Source organism: Ovis aries, chromosome 24, assembly GCF_016772045.2.
Source record: "Ovis aries strain OAR_USU_Benz2616 breed Rambouillet chromosome 24, ARS-UI_Ramb_v3.0, whole genome shotgun sequence".
NCBI classification, from domain to species: Eukaryota; Metazoa; Chordata; class Mammalia; order Artiodactyla; family Bovidae; genus Ovis; species Ovis aries.
In genome coordinates this window covers 20462832-20479872 of record NC_056077.1, presented here as the reverse complement: position 1 = coordinate 20479872, position 17041 = coordinate 20462832, and the positions used below count along the sequence as shown (strand labels likewise).

At 46.4% G+C, this 17041-nt stretch overlaps 1 protein-coding gene across 8 annotated transcripts in view; it reads right to left on the bottom strand.

Annotated features, from left to right (window-relative positions):
• Nucleotides 1-17041, bottom strand: part of EEF2K (eukaryotic elongation factor 2 kinase) — a 68248-nt gene that overhangs the window by 26708 nt on the left and 24499 nt on the right. For all 8 annotated transcript variants that reach the window (XM_042240345.1, XM_027961696.2, XM_042240346.2 and 5 more), the window contains 4 exons: nt 8109-8209; nt 5206-5266; nt 4277-4314; nt 3783-3954 (listed from right to left, as the gene is read on the bottom strand). In XM_042240345.1, the coding sequence (XP_042096279.1) occupies nt 3783-3954; nt 4277-4314; nt 5206-5266; nt 8109-8209 (372 nt within the window). The remainder of the gene's footprint in view (nt 1-3782; nt 3955-4276; nt 4315-5205; nt 5267-8108; nt 8210-17041) is intronic.

Genomic DNA, 17041 nt, shown 5'->3' with positions numbered 1-17041 from the left:
CTTGCAGCTATATGCGGCCATGTGACTAAGCCCAGCCAATAGGAAGCGAGTAGCAGGGATGATGCAACTCCAGCCTGCCCTCTCCTTCTCTGGCCTTCCTGAGGCTGTAAGGTGGACATCTGCCAGTGAGCCAGAACTGACCATGCAGTCCAGGGCAACTCCTGGCAGATGGCAAACAACAACACAGAAGGAACCAGGCCTCTGGATGACAAGGAGGTGAAGCAGCAGCCCACCCTGAGCCCCATCTAAGTGAGGCTACTCGATGAGATGGAAGGAAAGCATTATGAGTTAGCACACAGATGTGAGTCTGCCTGCTAAGCAACTTAGCCTGCACCTTGTGCTAATACAGAGAACTTGGGCAAGTTATTTCCCCAGTTTGTGCCTCAGTTTCCTCACCAGTGGAATGGGTATAAGGATGAAATCTGTTGGTACAGGGAACAGTCTGCCAATGTTTGCTGATGTCATTATCATCAGCAGACACAATTCTAGAGTGATACATACCAAACCATAACAACGGTTCTTTCCCTATAAAGGGGAATCACTGGGAACTCAGACATTCTCTGCTAAATTTTGCACCAAGAGTATGTTTAATTTTGTACTCAGAAGAAACTGTGTAAGTACTGTGTATGTTTGTAACGTAGGATAGGGAAGAGCTGGGCCTCTAACTTTGACCTGTTACACAAGGTCACACACATGGTACCTTGTCCCCATCGAAGCCACCCACAACAGGAGCCACGTCTGGGTTTCCCAAGGAAATGACCACCCGGGAAACTATTTGGCTGAGTCAAGGAAGACAACAGCTGCAGAGGCCAAAGGGGTCCAGAGCTGGGAGCTGAGAAGCTCCCCAAACGTGGCCTCAGTTCTGAGAACCAGCCAGAGGGGAAGGAGCAGCTGGTTCCCAGCGGATTCCTGTCCCCAAAACTGGCTCTATCCCTACAAGGAAGCATGCTGCAGGGCCACTGGCTTGGCCAGGAGGCAACTGGGAGAGGGTCAGTGGCAGAGACACATCCTCAAGGTGACGGCCAGTTCCTCCTCAAACAACCACATTCCTCTCCCTTCATCACTTCAACCACCTTATTATTCACTGAGCACCTAGGCACTGGGATAGAGCAAATAAGACAGATAAAATCCTTGTCCTCAGGGGAGAGAGGCAACTGAAGTACACACGAATAAATACATGAATAAGACTCTTTCAGATACTGCCAACTGCTCTGAAAAAAAGAAACCAAAACAAACAAAATGACATGCCAGAGGGTGCAGCAGTGGAAGGGTTACTTCATGTTCATTTAGGATGGTCTAGCACAGCCTTATAGCTCAGTCGGTAAAGAATCTGCCTGTAATGCAGGAGACCCAGGTTCGAATCTTAAGTCGGGAAGATACCCTGGAGAAGGAAACAGCAATCCACTCCAGTATTCTTACCTGGAAAATTCCATGGACAGAGGAGCCTGGTGGGCTACAGTCCATGGGGTCGCAAGAGTTGGACATGACTTAGCAACTAAACCACCACCACCAGCACAGCCTAGCTGAGGAAGTGACATGAGCTGAAACCTGAAATGTAAGGACTGAAGGGATCCAATGATGCAGCCTTGAGGCACAGCCAGTTCAAAGGTCCTGAGGCACAAACAAGCTTAGGGAAGAAGGGAAAAGGGGCCAGGCCTGAGTGCATGGAGTCACAGCCCCTGAGGGTGGGAATGTGGCTTTCTGTGTTCACACCAAGCATGCTTAATTAAGGGCTCTGCAAACACTAGGTACTCAATAAATTCTGCTGGTTGCCTGGAAATACGGCTCTCCTGAGGCACTCAGAAGATGGTACCTTATATCTAGCAGGTGCACCAACAGTAGGAGAGCTGAGCTGTGAATTTAGGCAGAGCAAAGGCCTAGCTCTATTTTCTAGCTATTTCCTCAAATGCATGCAGGCAACAGGAAATTCTGCTTGGCCTCAGGTCACTAATACCCTGGGGGCTCAAGTGAAGAAGCCAAGAGCAGGGGCTTGGAAAGTCTGAGCTTTCCAGGAATAAGCCCTGGCTCTATCCCTGCCTGTTTGGGCAAGAAACTTTACCCCTTTGTGCCCTAGGTTCCCCAGGGACAGATAAGGAATCCATTCCCCATGCCCTCTCCTGCTTCTTCTTAGGAGACACCAATCTCAGCCCACCTAATCTAAGAGGAAAGGAACCATAACCCTGGCTCTAAGGGTGGGTACAAGGCTCAGGCCTGCCCAATCTGCATATTCCCACCTCCTGGCCATCATGATTGGCTCAGTGATAGGCATCTAACCTAATCAAGCCAATGAAATCCAGTTCTGAGACTTTCATAGAAACTTATGGGAAAACGTGTCATTCCATCAAGGTTGCTAAGAAATAGAAAGGGAGCCTGCAGCTACTGGGGTCAACACGTCACTGCAAGTTGAAAAGTTGCCTAAGTGATGCCAACACAGAAGAACATTGAGGCTAGAGCTGGAGGAAGACTCCCAACAACCTTAATTTGGTCCTGGATCCAGCTGTGTCTGTGTGTATGCATGCTAAGTCACTTCAGTTCAGTTTAGTTCTCAGTCGTGTCCAACTATTTGCAAACCCATGAACTACAGCACTCCAGGCCTCCCTGTCCATCACTAACTCCCGGAGTCCACCCAAACCCATGTCCACTGAGTCAGTGATGCCATCCAACCATCTTATCCTCTGTCGTCCCATTCTCCTCCTGCCCTCAATCTTTCCCAGCATTAGGGTCTTTTCAAATGAATCGCTCTTCGCATCAGGTGGCCAAAGTATTGGAGTTTCAGCTTCAACATCAGTCCTTCCAATGAACATCCAGGACTGATCTCCTTTAGGATGTACTGGTTGGATCTCCTTGCAGTTCAAGGGACTCTCAAGAGTCTTCTCCAACATCACAGTTCAAAAGCATCAATTCCTTGGTGCTCAGCCTTCTCTATGGTCCAACTGTCACATCCGTACATGACTACTGGAAAAACCATAGCCTTGACTAGATGGACCTTTGTTGACACAGTAATGTCTCTGCTTTTTAATATGCTATCTAGGTTGGTCATAACTTTCCTTCCAAGGAATAAGTCACTTCAGTCATATCCCGTTCTTTGCAACCCCATGGACTGTAGCCCACCAGGCTCCTCTGTCCATGGGATTCTCCAGGCAAGATTACTAGAGTGGGATGCCATGTCCTCCTCCAGGGGATCTTCCCAAACCAGGGATTGAAGCTGGGTCTCTTATGTCTCCCGAATTGGGAGGTAGGTTCTTTACAACTAGTGCCACCTGGGAAGCCCCAGCTGTGCCTACAGTCAGCCCTGTTTCTCAATTATAGGAAGCAATGCATTCCCCTTTTGGATTAAGCCTGTTTGAATGGATTTCTGTCATTTGCAAACAAAAATCCTGACGAATAGACCCCATGTGTAAATGAAATAAAAATATTCCAACTTCCACCAACCTCAGAGCTCTGGGTTTTTTAAATTTTTTTTTTCTCCCATTTTTTGGCCATACTGTGCAAGCATCCAGGATCTTAGTTCCCCAACCAGGGTTTGAACCCACGGCCATTGCAGTGGAAGCATGGTGTTTTAACCACTGGACCACCAGGGAAGTTCCAGAGTTCTGTTTTTAAGAATAAATAACTTTTGACATACAGAGCACTTGACCTGTCAGGCTCCATAAACAATGGGTTTTATTACCTGCTGCTAAGACAGAAAAGAAGGGGGCCCGCTGACCAGCACCTCCATCGCCCTCAGCTCCAGATCTGGGCTGCGCTGGTGTGGGAATGTGGAAGGCAGGGGCGCCACACACCTGCTTGGGGGGCTTGTGCCGATTATACTCCTCTCCCCAGAGCTTGGCCTCCATCTGTAGACGCACGTCCTCGAAGTACACATCCCTGTCCACGGACTCGATGTAGCGCTTTGCCACGTAGTTGGAGGCCCCCTTCCACTGCTGGGTGTGCAGGAAGTTGGAGAGCTTCTTCCTGAGGGGAGAGGCATCAGGGAGCCTGCCTGATGGGGCTCACTGGGACCCCAGTCCTAGTCCTCAGGATGGGGAGACCCTGCCTGATCTGGCTGACAGAGTCAGGAATAAAATGCAGGAGGTGGGAGGGGCTTCCCCACCCCACAGCATCCTTCAGAGATCTGGGAAGGGGGGCTCAAGGGACAGACTCCCTGTTCTGCCCACACCCATCCCTACAGCCTGGCCCAATGTGTGGTCCAAGAAGAGAATGTCACAGAGCCCCTGCTCTCAGGAGCCTGAGGGCACCTGGGCAGGGCCCCCCAGAGGCAGGCTGAGTCACTTACGTCCTGAAGCACTCCCTCATTGCTCCCCGGCCGAAGGGCTGAAAGACATGACGCAGATATGTACAAACTTCATGGACAAAACGGTGAGCTATACATGCACTGTATGTGCATGGAGCTGCATTTATATGGAGTGCAAAAATAGGGAAACCAACCTCAGGTAACAGAATTCAGAGCAGTGCTTACCCTTGGGAATAAAGGAGAAGTAACTGGGGCCGACAGGGTCTTCTAGGGGGTGCCAGTGATTTTCAGTGTCTTGATATGGGTACTGGTTACACGTGTGTTCACTTGGTGAAATTCAACAAGCCATACACTTTTCTGAGTGTGCAACACACTACAAAATGCTTCACAAATCAACCCTGCTGCTTCCTATGCAGGAACTTCTCTATTTTCTAGTTGATTCTTTTTTTTCGCAACCTACTGAGTTCATCTTGTTAGATGAACAGTATTAAGTGGTGACTTGCAATTTTTGAAAACTGATATACACGTTCACAGTTCATTGATTTTCAACAAAAGTGTCATGAAGAATCTTTTAACATAAATGATCAATATATGAAATGTCCAGAATAGGTAAATAAACAAGAGACAGAGGTTAAATTAGTGGTTGCCCAGGGCTGGGGAAGATGAGGGAATTGGAGCCTGATTGCGAATGGGTATGTATGAGGTTTCTTCTAGAGATGGTGAAAATGTTCTGGGACTGATCGGGGTGATGGTTGCACAACTCTTGACTATACTAAAAACCACTGAGCTGTGCACTTTAAATAGGTATGTGACATAGTGTGTGAATTATATTCAATAAGGCTGTTATAAAAGATAAAATAAATACACAACAGAGAGTTCCCTAAAGCTGAAAAAAAAAAGGATGTGGAGGAGAGGGAGCAGGCACTGCAGCTGGTCAGCCTGGACCGCACTGGGCTCAAGGCTCTGCTCACCTGAGACGCCATCTTGATTAGGACTTCATCCTCTACCCACTCGCCGGTGACAGCGTTGTACCTGCAGAGACCAGAACACAGCCCAGGGCACAGTGTCCATCACCTGATCCTGTCACTCACTGGCTAAAAGCAGACTTTTCTGGGCTTCCTGCTGCTCTCAGGATCAAGTCCACTCTCTACCTACAGGCCCAGCTGACCTCCTGGGTTCAGTCTGTGGACACGCTCCCTCCTTCCCTTTCCTCAAAGGCAGCTGTTCCTTCACCACGTCCCGCCCCCCCCCTCCCCGACCCCCATGCTACTGCTGGGCTGTGGGTAGGCTATGGCTCCCCCACTGGACTATAACTCCACAAAGACAAGCCATGTCTGTGCTGTGTACTGTAGGGCCTGGTACTGGGCTTGCTTAATAAATGCATGCTGGATGAACAACTGAATAAATAAATTTCTTTATTATAACTGGTCTAGATAATGAATGATGTGTCCCAGGAAGGAAGGCGGCAGCACCCTTGGTCTTGCCACTGTGAGGCCCAGCCCAGGTTGCTGGGCCAGTCTCCTAAAGCCTGTCCCGGTGCAGACAGCAGTGGTGGAGGGTCCTACCTCTGAGTCCAGCCAGGAAAGGGGCTGCTGGCTATACACCCAAGACAGAGAGGCACGGAGAGGGTTCCAGAACATTTCCATCTCTCTCTTTCCCAGGGATCCTCTTTCCCAGAGCAAATCTGCCGCTAGGCCTGGCTGGGCCTTAACAGGTTTGTCTGGTAGAAAGCTCTTCAGTTCAGTAAATCCCCAAAATCTAAAACCTCCCCAGGGCTGAGGTGTTCTCAGCTCTAGCAGATGCCTCCCTCGTCCACCCTTGGTGGAGACAGACTCCAGAACCTCCCAGCTCCTGAGAACAGCCTCCTCAGAGCCTGAAACCTCAACCAGGAGAAACAAGCAGAGGCTTGGCAGGTAAGCTGCCCCAGGCCTGGGGGGTGGGGTAGGGGAGGAAGGCTTGTCAGAGCCGCATACCTGCTGGCAACAAGCTCATGGCAAGTATTGTCTTCAATAAATAATGGCCATCATTATTATTAATTTTATTACCATGTAGGTGCCAAGGTAAAGGAAAGTCTTCCCTCACTTCCAAGTAGACTGAAAGCTGAGAGGCACCCAGAAGGTGGAGGAGGGTGGAGACATGCAACATGGGAAGGATCTTAGCTGTCCTTCACAACCACTGACCTCATAGAGGACAGAGGTGCTCTAAGTTCACTGAGCGTTCACCGTATGCTGAGTGCTTACACGGAACTCCTCAAGAACCACCACTCAGCCCAGTGAGAGCCATACAAATACTGTGTTCACTTTCCAGATGGAAGAACTGAGGTTCAGAAAGGTGAAATAACCTTCCTGAGAGCCAAGATTCAAACCCAGATCAGTTTCAATTTGACCTTTACACTTAACCAGTCTGGGGACAACTCACATGAATAGGAAATCTGTCCCAGTAAAGGGCCAGCTTGCAGCAGATCTCTCTAAAGACCAGGAGTGGAGGAGGAAGCCTCCAATCTAGAAATCTCTGGTCATTCTGGGCATCAATGTCTGACCTCCCTCTGCTGGTAGTCAGAGCAGTTGAAATCATCAAGTTTAGTTAGGATATCAACACAGTTTGGTGTGGCCCCTGGTCCCTGTTCCTGGGGAGCTTTGGGATACACAGAACTAGCCCAGCATGTGAGTCCTGTTTCCCAAGGGCCTCCCTGTTGGCCTGGTGTCCTCAGCCTGGAAGCCACTGGTCACCAACCAGCCACCACACTGCCCTTATAGGCAGGAAGAAACAGAGTTCCCATCCTGGCCTTCTGGGGCACCCACAATACCCAGCTGCTGGAACAGCCCCCAGGGCCTGCTAGGTCACCCTCCAAAATGGGGAAGGGGTGCACGCCAGGCTCTGAGCCATCTCCTCACAAGGTGTGAGCAGGAACATGTTGCAGAAAGGTGGAGAGGACTCCACCGTTTCTGCCTGCCCAGCATCCACTCTTCTTTCTTCTGGTAACAGCAGCCCAGTTTTCCTTTGGGGAACCACCATCCACCATTCTCAGAACATATGGACTGGGTGGAGCTGATTCCCCAGCACTTTCTGGTGTGTGGTATGTGACCTAGACTTGGCTAATCAAAGCAAAGCTCCTGGCACAATGACTGGTTTAGTGTTATAACCAAAGCCAGGCCAATGAGATTCAAATGTTAAAAACTGAGTAAGATTCTTTTCCATTTGGTGAGATGAAACATGGGGCTCCCAGGGGCCATCAGTGCCATTAATGCAAGAGAGTCTATCTGGTGTCAAAGCCAAAAGCATCCTTGGAGCACCTGGAATAAGCTATACCTGAAGTCCACATAGATAAGTCAACCATTCCTCTTTGCTTAAGCCACTGTGAACTGGGTTTCTGTCACTTGCATTTGGGCTATTTGTTACTGCAGCGTAGCTCACCCTAGCCTGTTGAATACTGTCTTATAGGAACACTGTGAGGATTAAATAAGATAATGCACAGTGCTTGTCTGTGTATGTGTGTTAGTCGCTCAGTTATGGCTCGACTCTGCAACCCCATGGACTGTAGGCCACCAGGCTCCTCTGTCCACGGTATTCTCCAGGCAAGAATACCAGAGTTGGTTGCCATTTCCTCCTTCAGAGGATCTTCCCAACCCAGGGACTAAACTCAGATCTGCTGCATTGCAAGTGGGTTCTTTACCATCTGAGCCTCCAGGGAAGCCCTGCATGGTGCCTAAACATGTGTAAATGCTCAAATATTGACCAATATTATTATTATATTCCCTTTTACTTGATCTCCAGGGGTACTTAAGTCTCACTGATTACAAGCAGAAAAAGGTCCCAACCCCTAAAGACCCCTAGAGAACTGGGGTCATACAGCACCTGCAGACAAGGAGCTGACCTGTGGCGCGTGGCGCATTCCGTGGCAACGTCTTCCAGGTGGAACTCAGCCCAGGGGTCAGGCATGTGCTTGGCTTTCTCGATTGCATGCTTCCAAGCTTCCTGCAGAAGCAAACGGGAGTGTTAGGCTTCTGGGGCAGTGCAGGCCAATTCCTCCCACCACGCGATTTCCAAAGTGTCTCCAGCCTCTTGGGAGGCAGACAGTATTACTCAGTCAGAATTATAATCACCTATTATCCTTGTAGGAACACAGTTCCCAAAAGACCTCACAGGGGCATAGCCTTCCCATGGCCAAAAGTGACCTGCCTCAACTATAAAACTGAAGAAGAAAACGTAATACCCATAAAAAAACACATACTGCTTTGCTTGTTACCAAAGAGTTGGGAATGAAAATATTATTCCCTATCCCTTTGTTCAGATTGGAAGACATTTTAACAGCTGATTACCAGGAGTCTGACCAGGATGTGGGAAAATGAGTTCTCAGATACCGTCAGCGGGTATAAACCTCTTCTAAAGGTGGCCTGGCAATGTACTAAAATGGGAAAAAAATGTATTCCTTCATTTTTTTAATTAATTAATTTCTGGTTTTGGCTGTGCTGGGTCTTTGTTGCTGCAAGCAGGGGCTACTCTCTAGTCGTGGTGCGTGGGTTTCTCATTGCAGTGAGTTTTCTTGTTATAGAGCACATGCTCAGTACTTCCGGGGCTCAGGCTTAGTTGCCCTGCAGCATGTGGGATCATCCCGGACCAGGGATCGAACCCCTGTCCCCTGCACTGGCACACAGATGCTTAACCACTGGGCCACCAGGAGAAGTCCCTATATTCCTTTATTTTGATCCAGCAACCCTATATCTAGGAATGTACCACATAGGAAAACAAACATAGGGACTTCTCTGGTGGCCCAGTGGTTAAGAATCGATCTGCCTTCCAACGCAAGAGACTGGTTGGGGAACTAAGATTCTACACGCCACAGGGCAACTAAGCCTGCACATCACAACTAGAGAAAGCCTACGCACCACAAGGAAGAGTGCATATGCTGCGACAAAGACCCAGAGAATACAAAAAAACAGAAAGAAATACAAACACAAGTGTGCACACTTGTGTACGAGGGGTATTGTGATTGCACCAAACTGAATTCAACCCAAATGTCTGTCTGTGGAGATTGGTTAATACACTTCGACTATATTCATTTAAAATGTTAAATAGCCCTGTGGTGAGAATTCTGGACTCTTACCTGGTCCAATGTCACTTTTTTGAAAATCATAAATACACTCTATAAATCATAAATACAGCCCATTTTACCACCCCCAAGGAAATTTATAGACAATATAAGCTTCTCAATCTCAAGAGTGTATCAAACTATGCAAAATATACATTGCCTTTTACATTAACAAAAGGGTAAATTCTCAGTTAACACTGAACAGATTCCCAGGAGACGTCCCAAGGTCCTGGGGTGCAGGACCACTTCTTGTGCAGATCTGCTCTGCGGTTCCAGGGTTTAGCATCCCTGCCCTCCACCCATCCGGTGCCTCAGTGCCCGCCACTGTTGCACTGCCCAAAAACACGTGCCCCCAAATGTTCAAACCCTGTTGGGAACAGGGCCTCTTGAGCACTAACTGGGAAAGATGACCAAGGCACATGATGGAGAGAACACACTGAGTATCAAGAGCATCACAGTATGGCTCTACCTTTTTTTGTTTTAAAAAGCTCATTTTATTGCTTTTATAATCCCAAGGCAGAATCCTTTCCTTTCCCCTCCAAACAAATACTCTGATACTCAAACTGATAGTTATCCCCTCTCCATCTTTCCCTAGAGCTTGAACTTCTGCCTGACAGCCTCTACAGAATCCATGAGCAAAACTCCCTTCCACGCCACAGGTCTGAGCCACAGGAAGGGGCTGGATACTGTCTGGGCCAGGCAGATTCTAGACCTCCTCTTCCCACAACAGCCTCCCTCAGCCTCCTGGGCCAGCTCTTAGGAGCTCTTCCATGGATTTGGGTTCAAATAGGACAGCTCCCCAGCCATGGCCCCGCCCAAGTTCCACCCCTGGGAGTTGCTCAGAGGACGGGAGGTAGAGGGGCTGAGCTCATCAAGAAACTCATACAGAGGGACTTTCCTGGGGGTCCAGTGGCTAAGAACCCGCCTTGCAATGCAGGGGACATGGTTCAATCCCTGGTAGGGGAACTAAGATCCAACATGCCTCAGAGCAACTAAGCACGTGAGCCCTAACAAAGATCCCACGTTAAGATCCAACACAGCCAAATAAATAAATATTAAAAAAAAAAGAAACTCGCACACATACAAGTACATACACACACATAGCCCAGGGCCCCCTTACTGTGGCTTTCTAATCTCTGCAAAGCCTAAAAACTTGGAAGCTAATATTTCACACTTAATGAAAACTCTTGGGAAATACAGAAGACAAAATTCAAATTTGCCACAGGCCATCCACTCAGAGCAACTGTTAACATCATCAATGCTTTGGAAATTAGTTCTTTTCCAGATCCCTTATGTGCATTTTAAAATAAAATTGGAATCACACTGCAGATATAATTTACAGCCTTTCAGGAGAGTGTTCTGCATCTTCCTTTTTTCTCCACTTTACACCGGATCTTGGATCCAGTCTTACCATGTCATACGTGCAGACAGGCTGGGGTGACCTCATTCCCTTCCTTGGTTGTAGGATATAATATAATTGCATAAATGTACCTTAAGGTAGGGCTTCCCTTGTGGCTCAGCTGGTAAAGAATTCGTCTGCAATGTGGGAGACCTTAAGGTATTTCTCAGACCTCAGTTGATGGCTCAGAGAAGGCAATGGCACCCCACTCCAGTACTCTTGCCTGGAAAATGCCATGGACGGAGGAGCCTGATAGGCTGCTGTCTATGGGGTCGCTAAGAGTTGGACACGACTGAAGTGACTTAGCAGCAGCAGCAGTTGATGGCTATTTGGATTCTCTCCAACGATCTCTAGTGTAAACAGTGCTGAAGGGAACATTCACTTCTCTAAATCTGTGCGCTTGTGCAAGAGCTCAGTAGGACATATTTCATGGGAATGCAATTGAGAGATCACATTTAAAATTTAGAAGTTTGGAGTTCTCTTCCAGAAAGATTCTCCTAAGTTATACTCCAAGAAGCGGAGAACAAACCACTCAAATTTTTTGACACAAACATTACATCATGAATTTACAAGTTAGCTGTAACAGCTGCACAGTAATCCACTGCATGGGTTTATCATTATTGACTTAACTGTTCATTCACTTGTGGTTCTCCACAATGAGACGTTGAGCTGGTCACTGATTTTTCACTCTTATACATAACCTTGCAGCAGACATGTTTACAAGGAAAGCAGTTTCCGGATTTCTGTAATTTAAAAATGTGCCACAGTCCCCTCTTGTATTCCAGCCGCTGTGAATGGCAGGAATGGCCTTCTGATCCCCGCAGCTGCCAAGAAGCCTGCAGAGTTCTGTGTAGTCTGCAGGCTACCCTTCTGGGCACGTCAGGTGCCCTGTCCTCTGCCTGAGACATACAACTTTCCAAATGTACTTCTCTCAACCGGTGACTAAGACATGCCCTAAGCCACCTAAGACAGGCCCCTCAAACAATGAGGATTATCAACAGAAATCACATGCTGGCTGGGTGCTGTGGCATGAACCAAAAAAAGTCAAAGAAAAAAGTATTTCAGAATTAGAGGGCATGATATGTCACAAGGTCAAAATCACCCTTTAAAAAAAAAAAAAAAAAACAAATCCAGAAAAGAGTCAAGCCAGACCTTACTGGCAACAGGTATGTTTAATGTAACTGACTTTTTTTTTAAGCACAATATAAAAGGTCCTGTACTAAGACTCAGTTCCCTGAGTTCTGGTTCCAGCCCACTGCTGACCCACTGGGGGAACTTCCATCTCCTCATTTACAAAAGACAGGGAAGAATGTTTTGACTACTAGTGGTCAACTTCTTTCCTGTCCCCACCCCGGGGACAGACATGTTCCCACTAGAAATAGTGTCTCACTGAGCCCCAAGTGATCTTTACAGGTGAACAAACTCAGCTGAGCTGAAATCACTGGTCCTGCTTAATCCCATCATGTTAGGAAAAACAGGTGGTAACTGTGGCCTGGGAAGTGAGTGCTCTCAGACACTGTGAGTGGAAGCAGGTATCGCCACCTTTGAGGGCCATCTGCTTATGCTAGATGGCTGGCCAGCAATAATGAACCTTCTTCATTGACTTCTGACCCACCCGTTCTGATCACCTAGCAGGTGTGCCCAGCTGAGCCGCCCAAAGATGGCTGGTGCTCATAATGCTATGTAACAGGCAAACACTGCGAACACCCTGCTCATCCACAGTGGGATAATCACACACACTTGGCAAAATCCTATGCAGCGTTTAAAAGACGATGGCACTGATAGGGGCAATCTCTAAAAGCTATTGTTTGAGTGGAAAAAACCAAAGTGCCGAATAAAGCAAGCAGTATGACACCCGTTTACTGGTGGAGGAAACCACTAATCAATACCATAGCTTTCTTAGACTCACAGACAGAGATCAGACTTGTGGCTGCCTAGAGGGAGGAGGCGGAGAAGGCAATGGCACCCCACTCCAGTACTCTTTCCTGGGAAATCCTATGGACGGGGGGGCCTGGTAGGCTGCAGTCCACGGGGTTGTGAAGAGTCGGATACGACTGAGCGACTTCACTTTCACTTTTCACTTTTACGCACTGGAGAAGGAAATGGCAACCCACTCCAGTATTCTTGCCTGGAGAATCCCAGGGACGGGGGAGCCTGGTGGGCTGCCATCTATGGGGTCACACAGAGTCGGACACGACTGAAGGGACTTAGCAGCAGCAGCAGCAGAGGGAGGAGGGGAGGAGAAGGATGATATGGGACTTTGGGGTTGGCAGATGCAAACTATTACATTTAGAATGGGTGAACGACAAGGTCCTACTGTATAGCACAGGGAATTATAGCCAATCTCCCGGGATAAACCATAACAGAAAAGAATATATATAAAAAAGAATGTATACATGTGTATAACTGAGTCACTTTCCTGTACAGAACTGATTAGCACAATGTTGTAAATCAACTGTATTTCAATAAAATATATATATGTGTGTATGTGTGTATGCTGCTGCTGCTGCTGCTGCTGCTAAGTCACTTCAGTCATGTCCGACTCTGTGCAACCCCATAGACGGCAGCCCACCAGGCTCCCCCATCCCTGGGATTCTCCAGCCAAGAACACTGGAGTGGGTTGCACTTCCTTCTCCAATGCATGAAAGTGAAAAGTGAAAGTGAAGTCGCTCAGTCGTATCCGACTCTTAGTGACCCCATGGACTGCAGCCCACCAGGCTCCTCCATCCATGGGATTCTCCAGGCAACAGTACTGGAGTGGGGTGCCATTGCCTTCTCCGGTATGTGTGTGTATATATATATATATATAAAACTATATGGGCTTCCTTCATAGCTTAGTCGGTAAACAATCTGCCTGCAATGTAGGAGACCTGGGTTCAATTCCTGGGTCAGGAAGATGCTGTGGAGAAGAAAACAGCAACCCACTGCAGTATTCTTGCCTGGAGAATCCCATGGACAGAGGAGCCTGGCAGGCTACAGGCCATGGGGTCACAAGAGTTGGACACGACTACACCACCATCAACACCGTGTGTGTGTATATATATATATATATAAAATATATATATATATAATACTATCAGATTTCTAAGGATGGGTATGTCTGTAGATATAAGCAAAAATGTACATTTATATATAAATGTATTTTAAAAGGTCTGAAAATCGTACAGCACAGAGAATATGGCCAATATTTATAATGACTTTAAGTGGAGTATAATCTACAAAAATACTGACTCACACGTTGTACACCTGAAATACAATATTGTAAATAAACAATACTTGAATAAAATGTTTAAAATTTAGAAAAAATTTAAAGGTCTGAAAAATTATTTACACTAAGTTGAACAACGGCTGTCTCTGGGAATAGGACAGGAATTAGAGGTTGAACAAGGTGAATTCAGCTCCATCTACATTGCTTGCATTTTTTTACCATGAGAATGTCTTCAGGCATTGCAGGTGTAAGTCAACGTTAATAAACCAAGATCACTGGATTAGATGATCTTAAGGTCCTGACAGCTCTAACATTCTCTAGTTGCAAAGATCCTAAAACTCAGTTGAGTGGACTAATTATTCTTACATAAAACAGAGGCCTAGGGGTTTTCCTAAAGAGGAAAACATAGTCCTGGAAAGAGAACAAAATGACTTTGGTTCCTCAAAGTGTGCGAGTACAAAGTAAAAATAAATAAATACAAATATAATGATAATAAAAAAAACTTCCTGCTGTGTGGGTAATGTGTTTGTACAAGCGATGTTATCAGCTACTGCTGCTAGGTTTTTTGTTTTTGTTTTTTCAGTATTTACTGACTGGGCCAGATCTTAGTGTGGCGCTCAGAATCTTTAAGTTGTGGCATTCTAACTCTTAGATGTGACAGCTGGGATCTAGTTCCCTGCCCAGGGATCTCACCCGGGCCCCCTGCATGGGGGGCACAGAGTCTTAGCCACTGGACCACCAGGGAAGTCCCTATTGCTGCTGGGTTGCTTGTTTTTAAAAGATGCATTTCAGTTTCTGGGCTGCGCTGGGTCTTTGCTGCTGTGCTCGGGCTTTTCTCTGGTTGTGGTGAGCGGGGGCTACTTTCAACTTGCGGATGTGCAGACTTTTCACTGCAGTGGCTTCTCTTGTTACGGCACACAGGCTCGGGAGTTGTGGCTGAGGGGCCCTATCGGGTGGGCTTGGAAGCTGCGGTTCACATGCTTAGTTGCTTCTCCACAGGTGGGATCCTCCCGGACCAGGGATTGAACTCATGTCCCTTGCATTAGTGGGCAGATTCTTAATCACTGGAACACCAGGGAAGGCCCTTTTTAAAAAATTAATGAAAATGTTATTCTTACCCTATTTTACTCCCAGATATTACCAAAGAAAAAGGAAAATCTTTCTTCACTCAAACTTATGTGTTGAAATGGCCAAAAACTGGTCAGGTTAAAACCCAAACTTTTTGGCCAATTAAATATGATTTGTTTTCTTATCATTGAGTTTTGAGAGTTTTTCTATATATTCTGAATATAAGTTCCTTTATCAGATATATGACTAGTAAATATTCTCTCTCCATCTATGGCTTGTATTCTCATTCTCTTAATAGTGTTTTTTTTTTTTCAAAGAGCAGAAGTTTAAAATTTTGAAGTCCAACTTACATCAATTTGTTCCTCTATAGACCTTGCTTTTTGTGTCATCCAAGAAATCTTTGCCTTACCCATATTCACATAGGTTTTTCTCTATCTTTATTTTTAAATTTTATTTTACTGAAGTATAAGTGAAACTGTAAATAAGCTGACTTACAATTTGCGTTAATTTCTGCTATACAGTTAAGTGATTCAGTTATACACACATACATTCTTTTTCATATTTTTTTCCATTGTGACTTAGTACAGGATATTGAATAGAGTTCCCTGTGTGAAGCTTTGTTCTTGAAACAACTGCTACATTCACTGTCAGTCCATCAGTCATGTCCAACTATATGCGGCCTCATGGACTGTAGCCCACCAGGCTCCTCTGTCCATGGGATTCTCTAGGCAAGAATACTGGAGTGGGTAGCCATTTCCTTCTCCAGTGGATCTTCCTGACCCAGGATCGAACCCAGGTCTCCTACACTGTAAGGCAGATTCTTTACCGTCTGAGCCATCAGAGTGAGCATTAAAAGAATGTTGTTTTTTTTTCCCCATCATCACTTCTGTAGACTTTAAGCATATAGGCCTTAAGTCAGCCTTACTTGCCTCTCCTGACTAATAGTAAAAAAACAAAACTTAAACCACAGCCAAGGGCAAATAAAAGAAGCAGGAAGAAGCGGGGATGCACAGTCACACTCCATGATGGGAAGAGGCCTCTGTGCTGTGTGGCTGCCCCACTCTGGGCCACATGCATTTAGAGGTTTCGTGCAATTTCCATGGAACCCAGCATTGACTGAAAGAGCAAAGACTTGGAAACTGCCTCCGGGTCCTACAAGAGAAAATGCTTAAAGAAACAATGGGTTGCCATGGGGCCACTAAAAAAACAGTGGACTAGACCCACACTTCCTGATGTGGAAAAACATGCATCATTTCTTGTTTGCTGAGGAAAAACTGTTATTAGAAAGCATACATGGCATAATCCTGTTATTGTAAGAAAATGTCTCTGTTTATTTAGTTGTGTCTGTATATTGAAATACACACTAAGACCTTAATAGCAACTGTACTTTCATTGTTTTCTGTAAGGAACATTCATTACTTTTATAAGTAACCAAACAAATAAGTATAAAAGAAACAAAGTTAAAAATCCTCAAGGAATCTTTGTTGAAAACAGTAGCTTTAGTTCATCTCCCCTGACCAGTGGGATTCAGAGAGGACAGGATGAGAAGGGTGGGAAAATAACCAGCAAAGTCATAACACGCCCTATGATTACGAAATGCCCTATTCTCCTGGAAATCTTTCCTTAGACAGGCATCCTGGCCGGCACCTCCTGACAACCTTGCCAAGGACGGACAGATCGGGTTAGTTAGTTTTCTGATCCACTGATGAGGTACCCAAGGCTCAGAGAAGATGGAAGAAACTCACCTATGGACCTGCAGCAACCACGAAAAGGCAAACCCAGGACTCAAATCCAAGCCTGTCAGGCCCTGGTTGCAAGAAGGTGGACTAAACATAGAGTTATCATATGCCAGCCACTCCATTCCCAAGTACCTACTCGACAGAAATGGAAACATGCCCACACAAAGACTTGTGTAGCATTATTCGTAAGAGCCAAAAGGGAGAAACAACCAAAACGTCCATCAGCTGACAAATGGATAAACAAAACTGGTGTATCTATCATCAAAAAAAGGAATGCAGTACACACTTCAACACTGATGAGCCT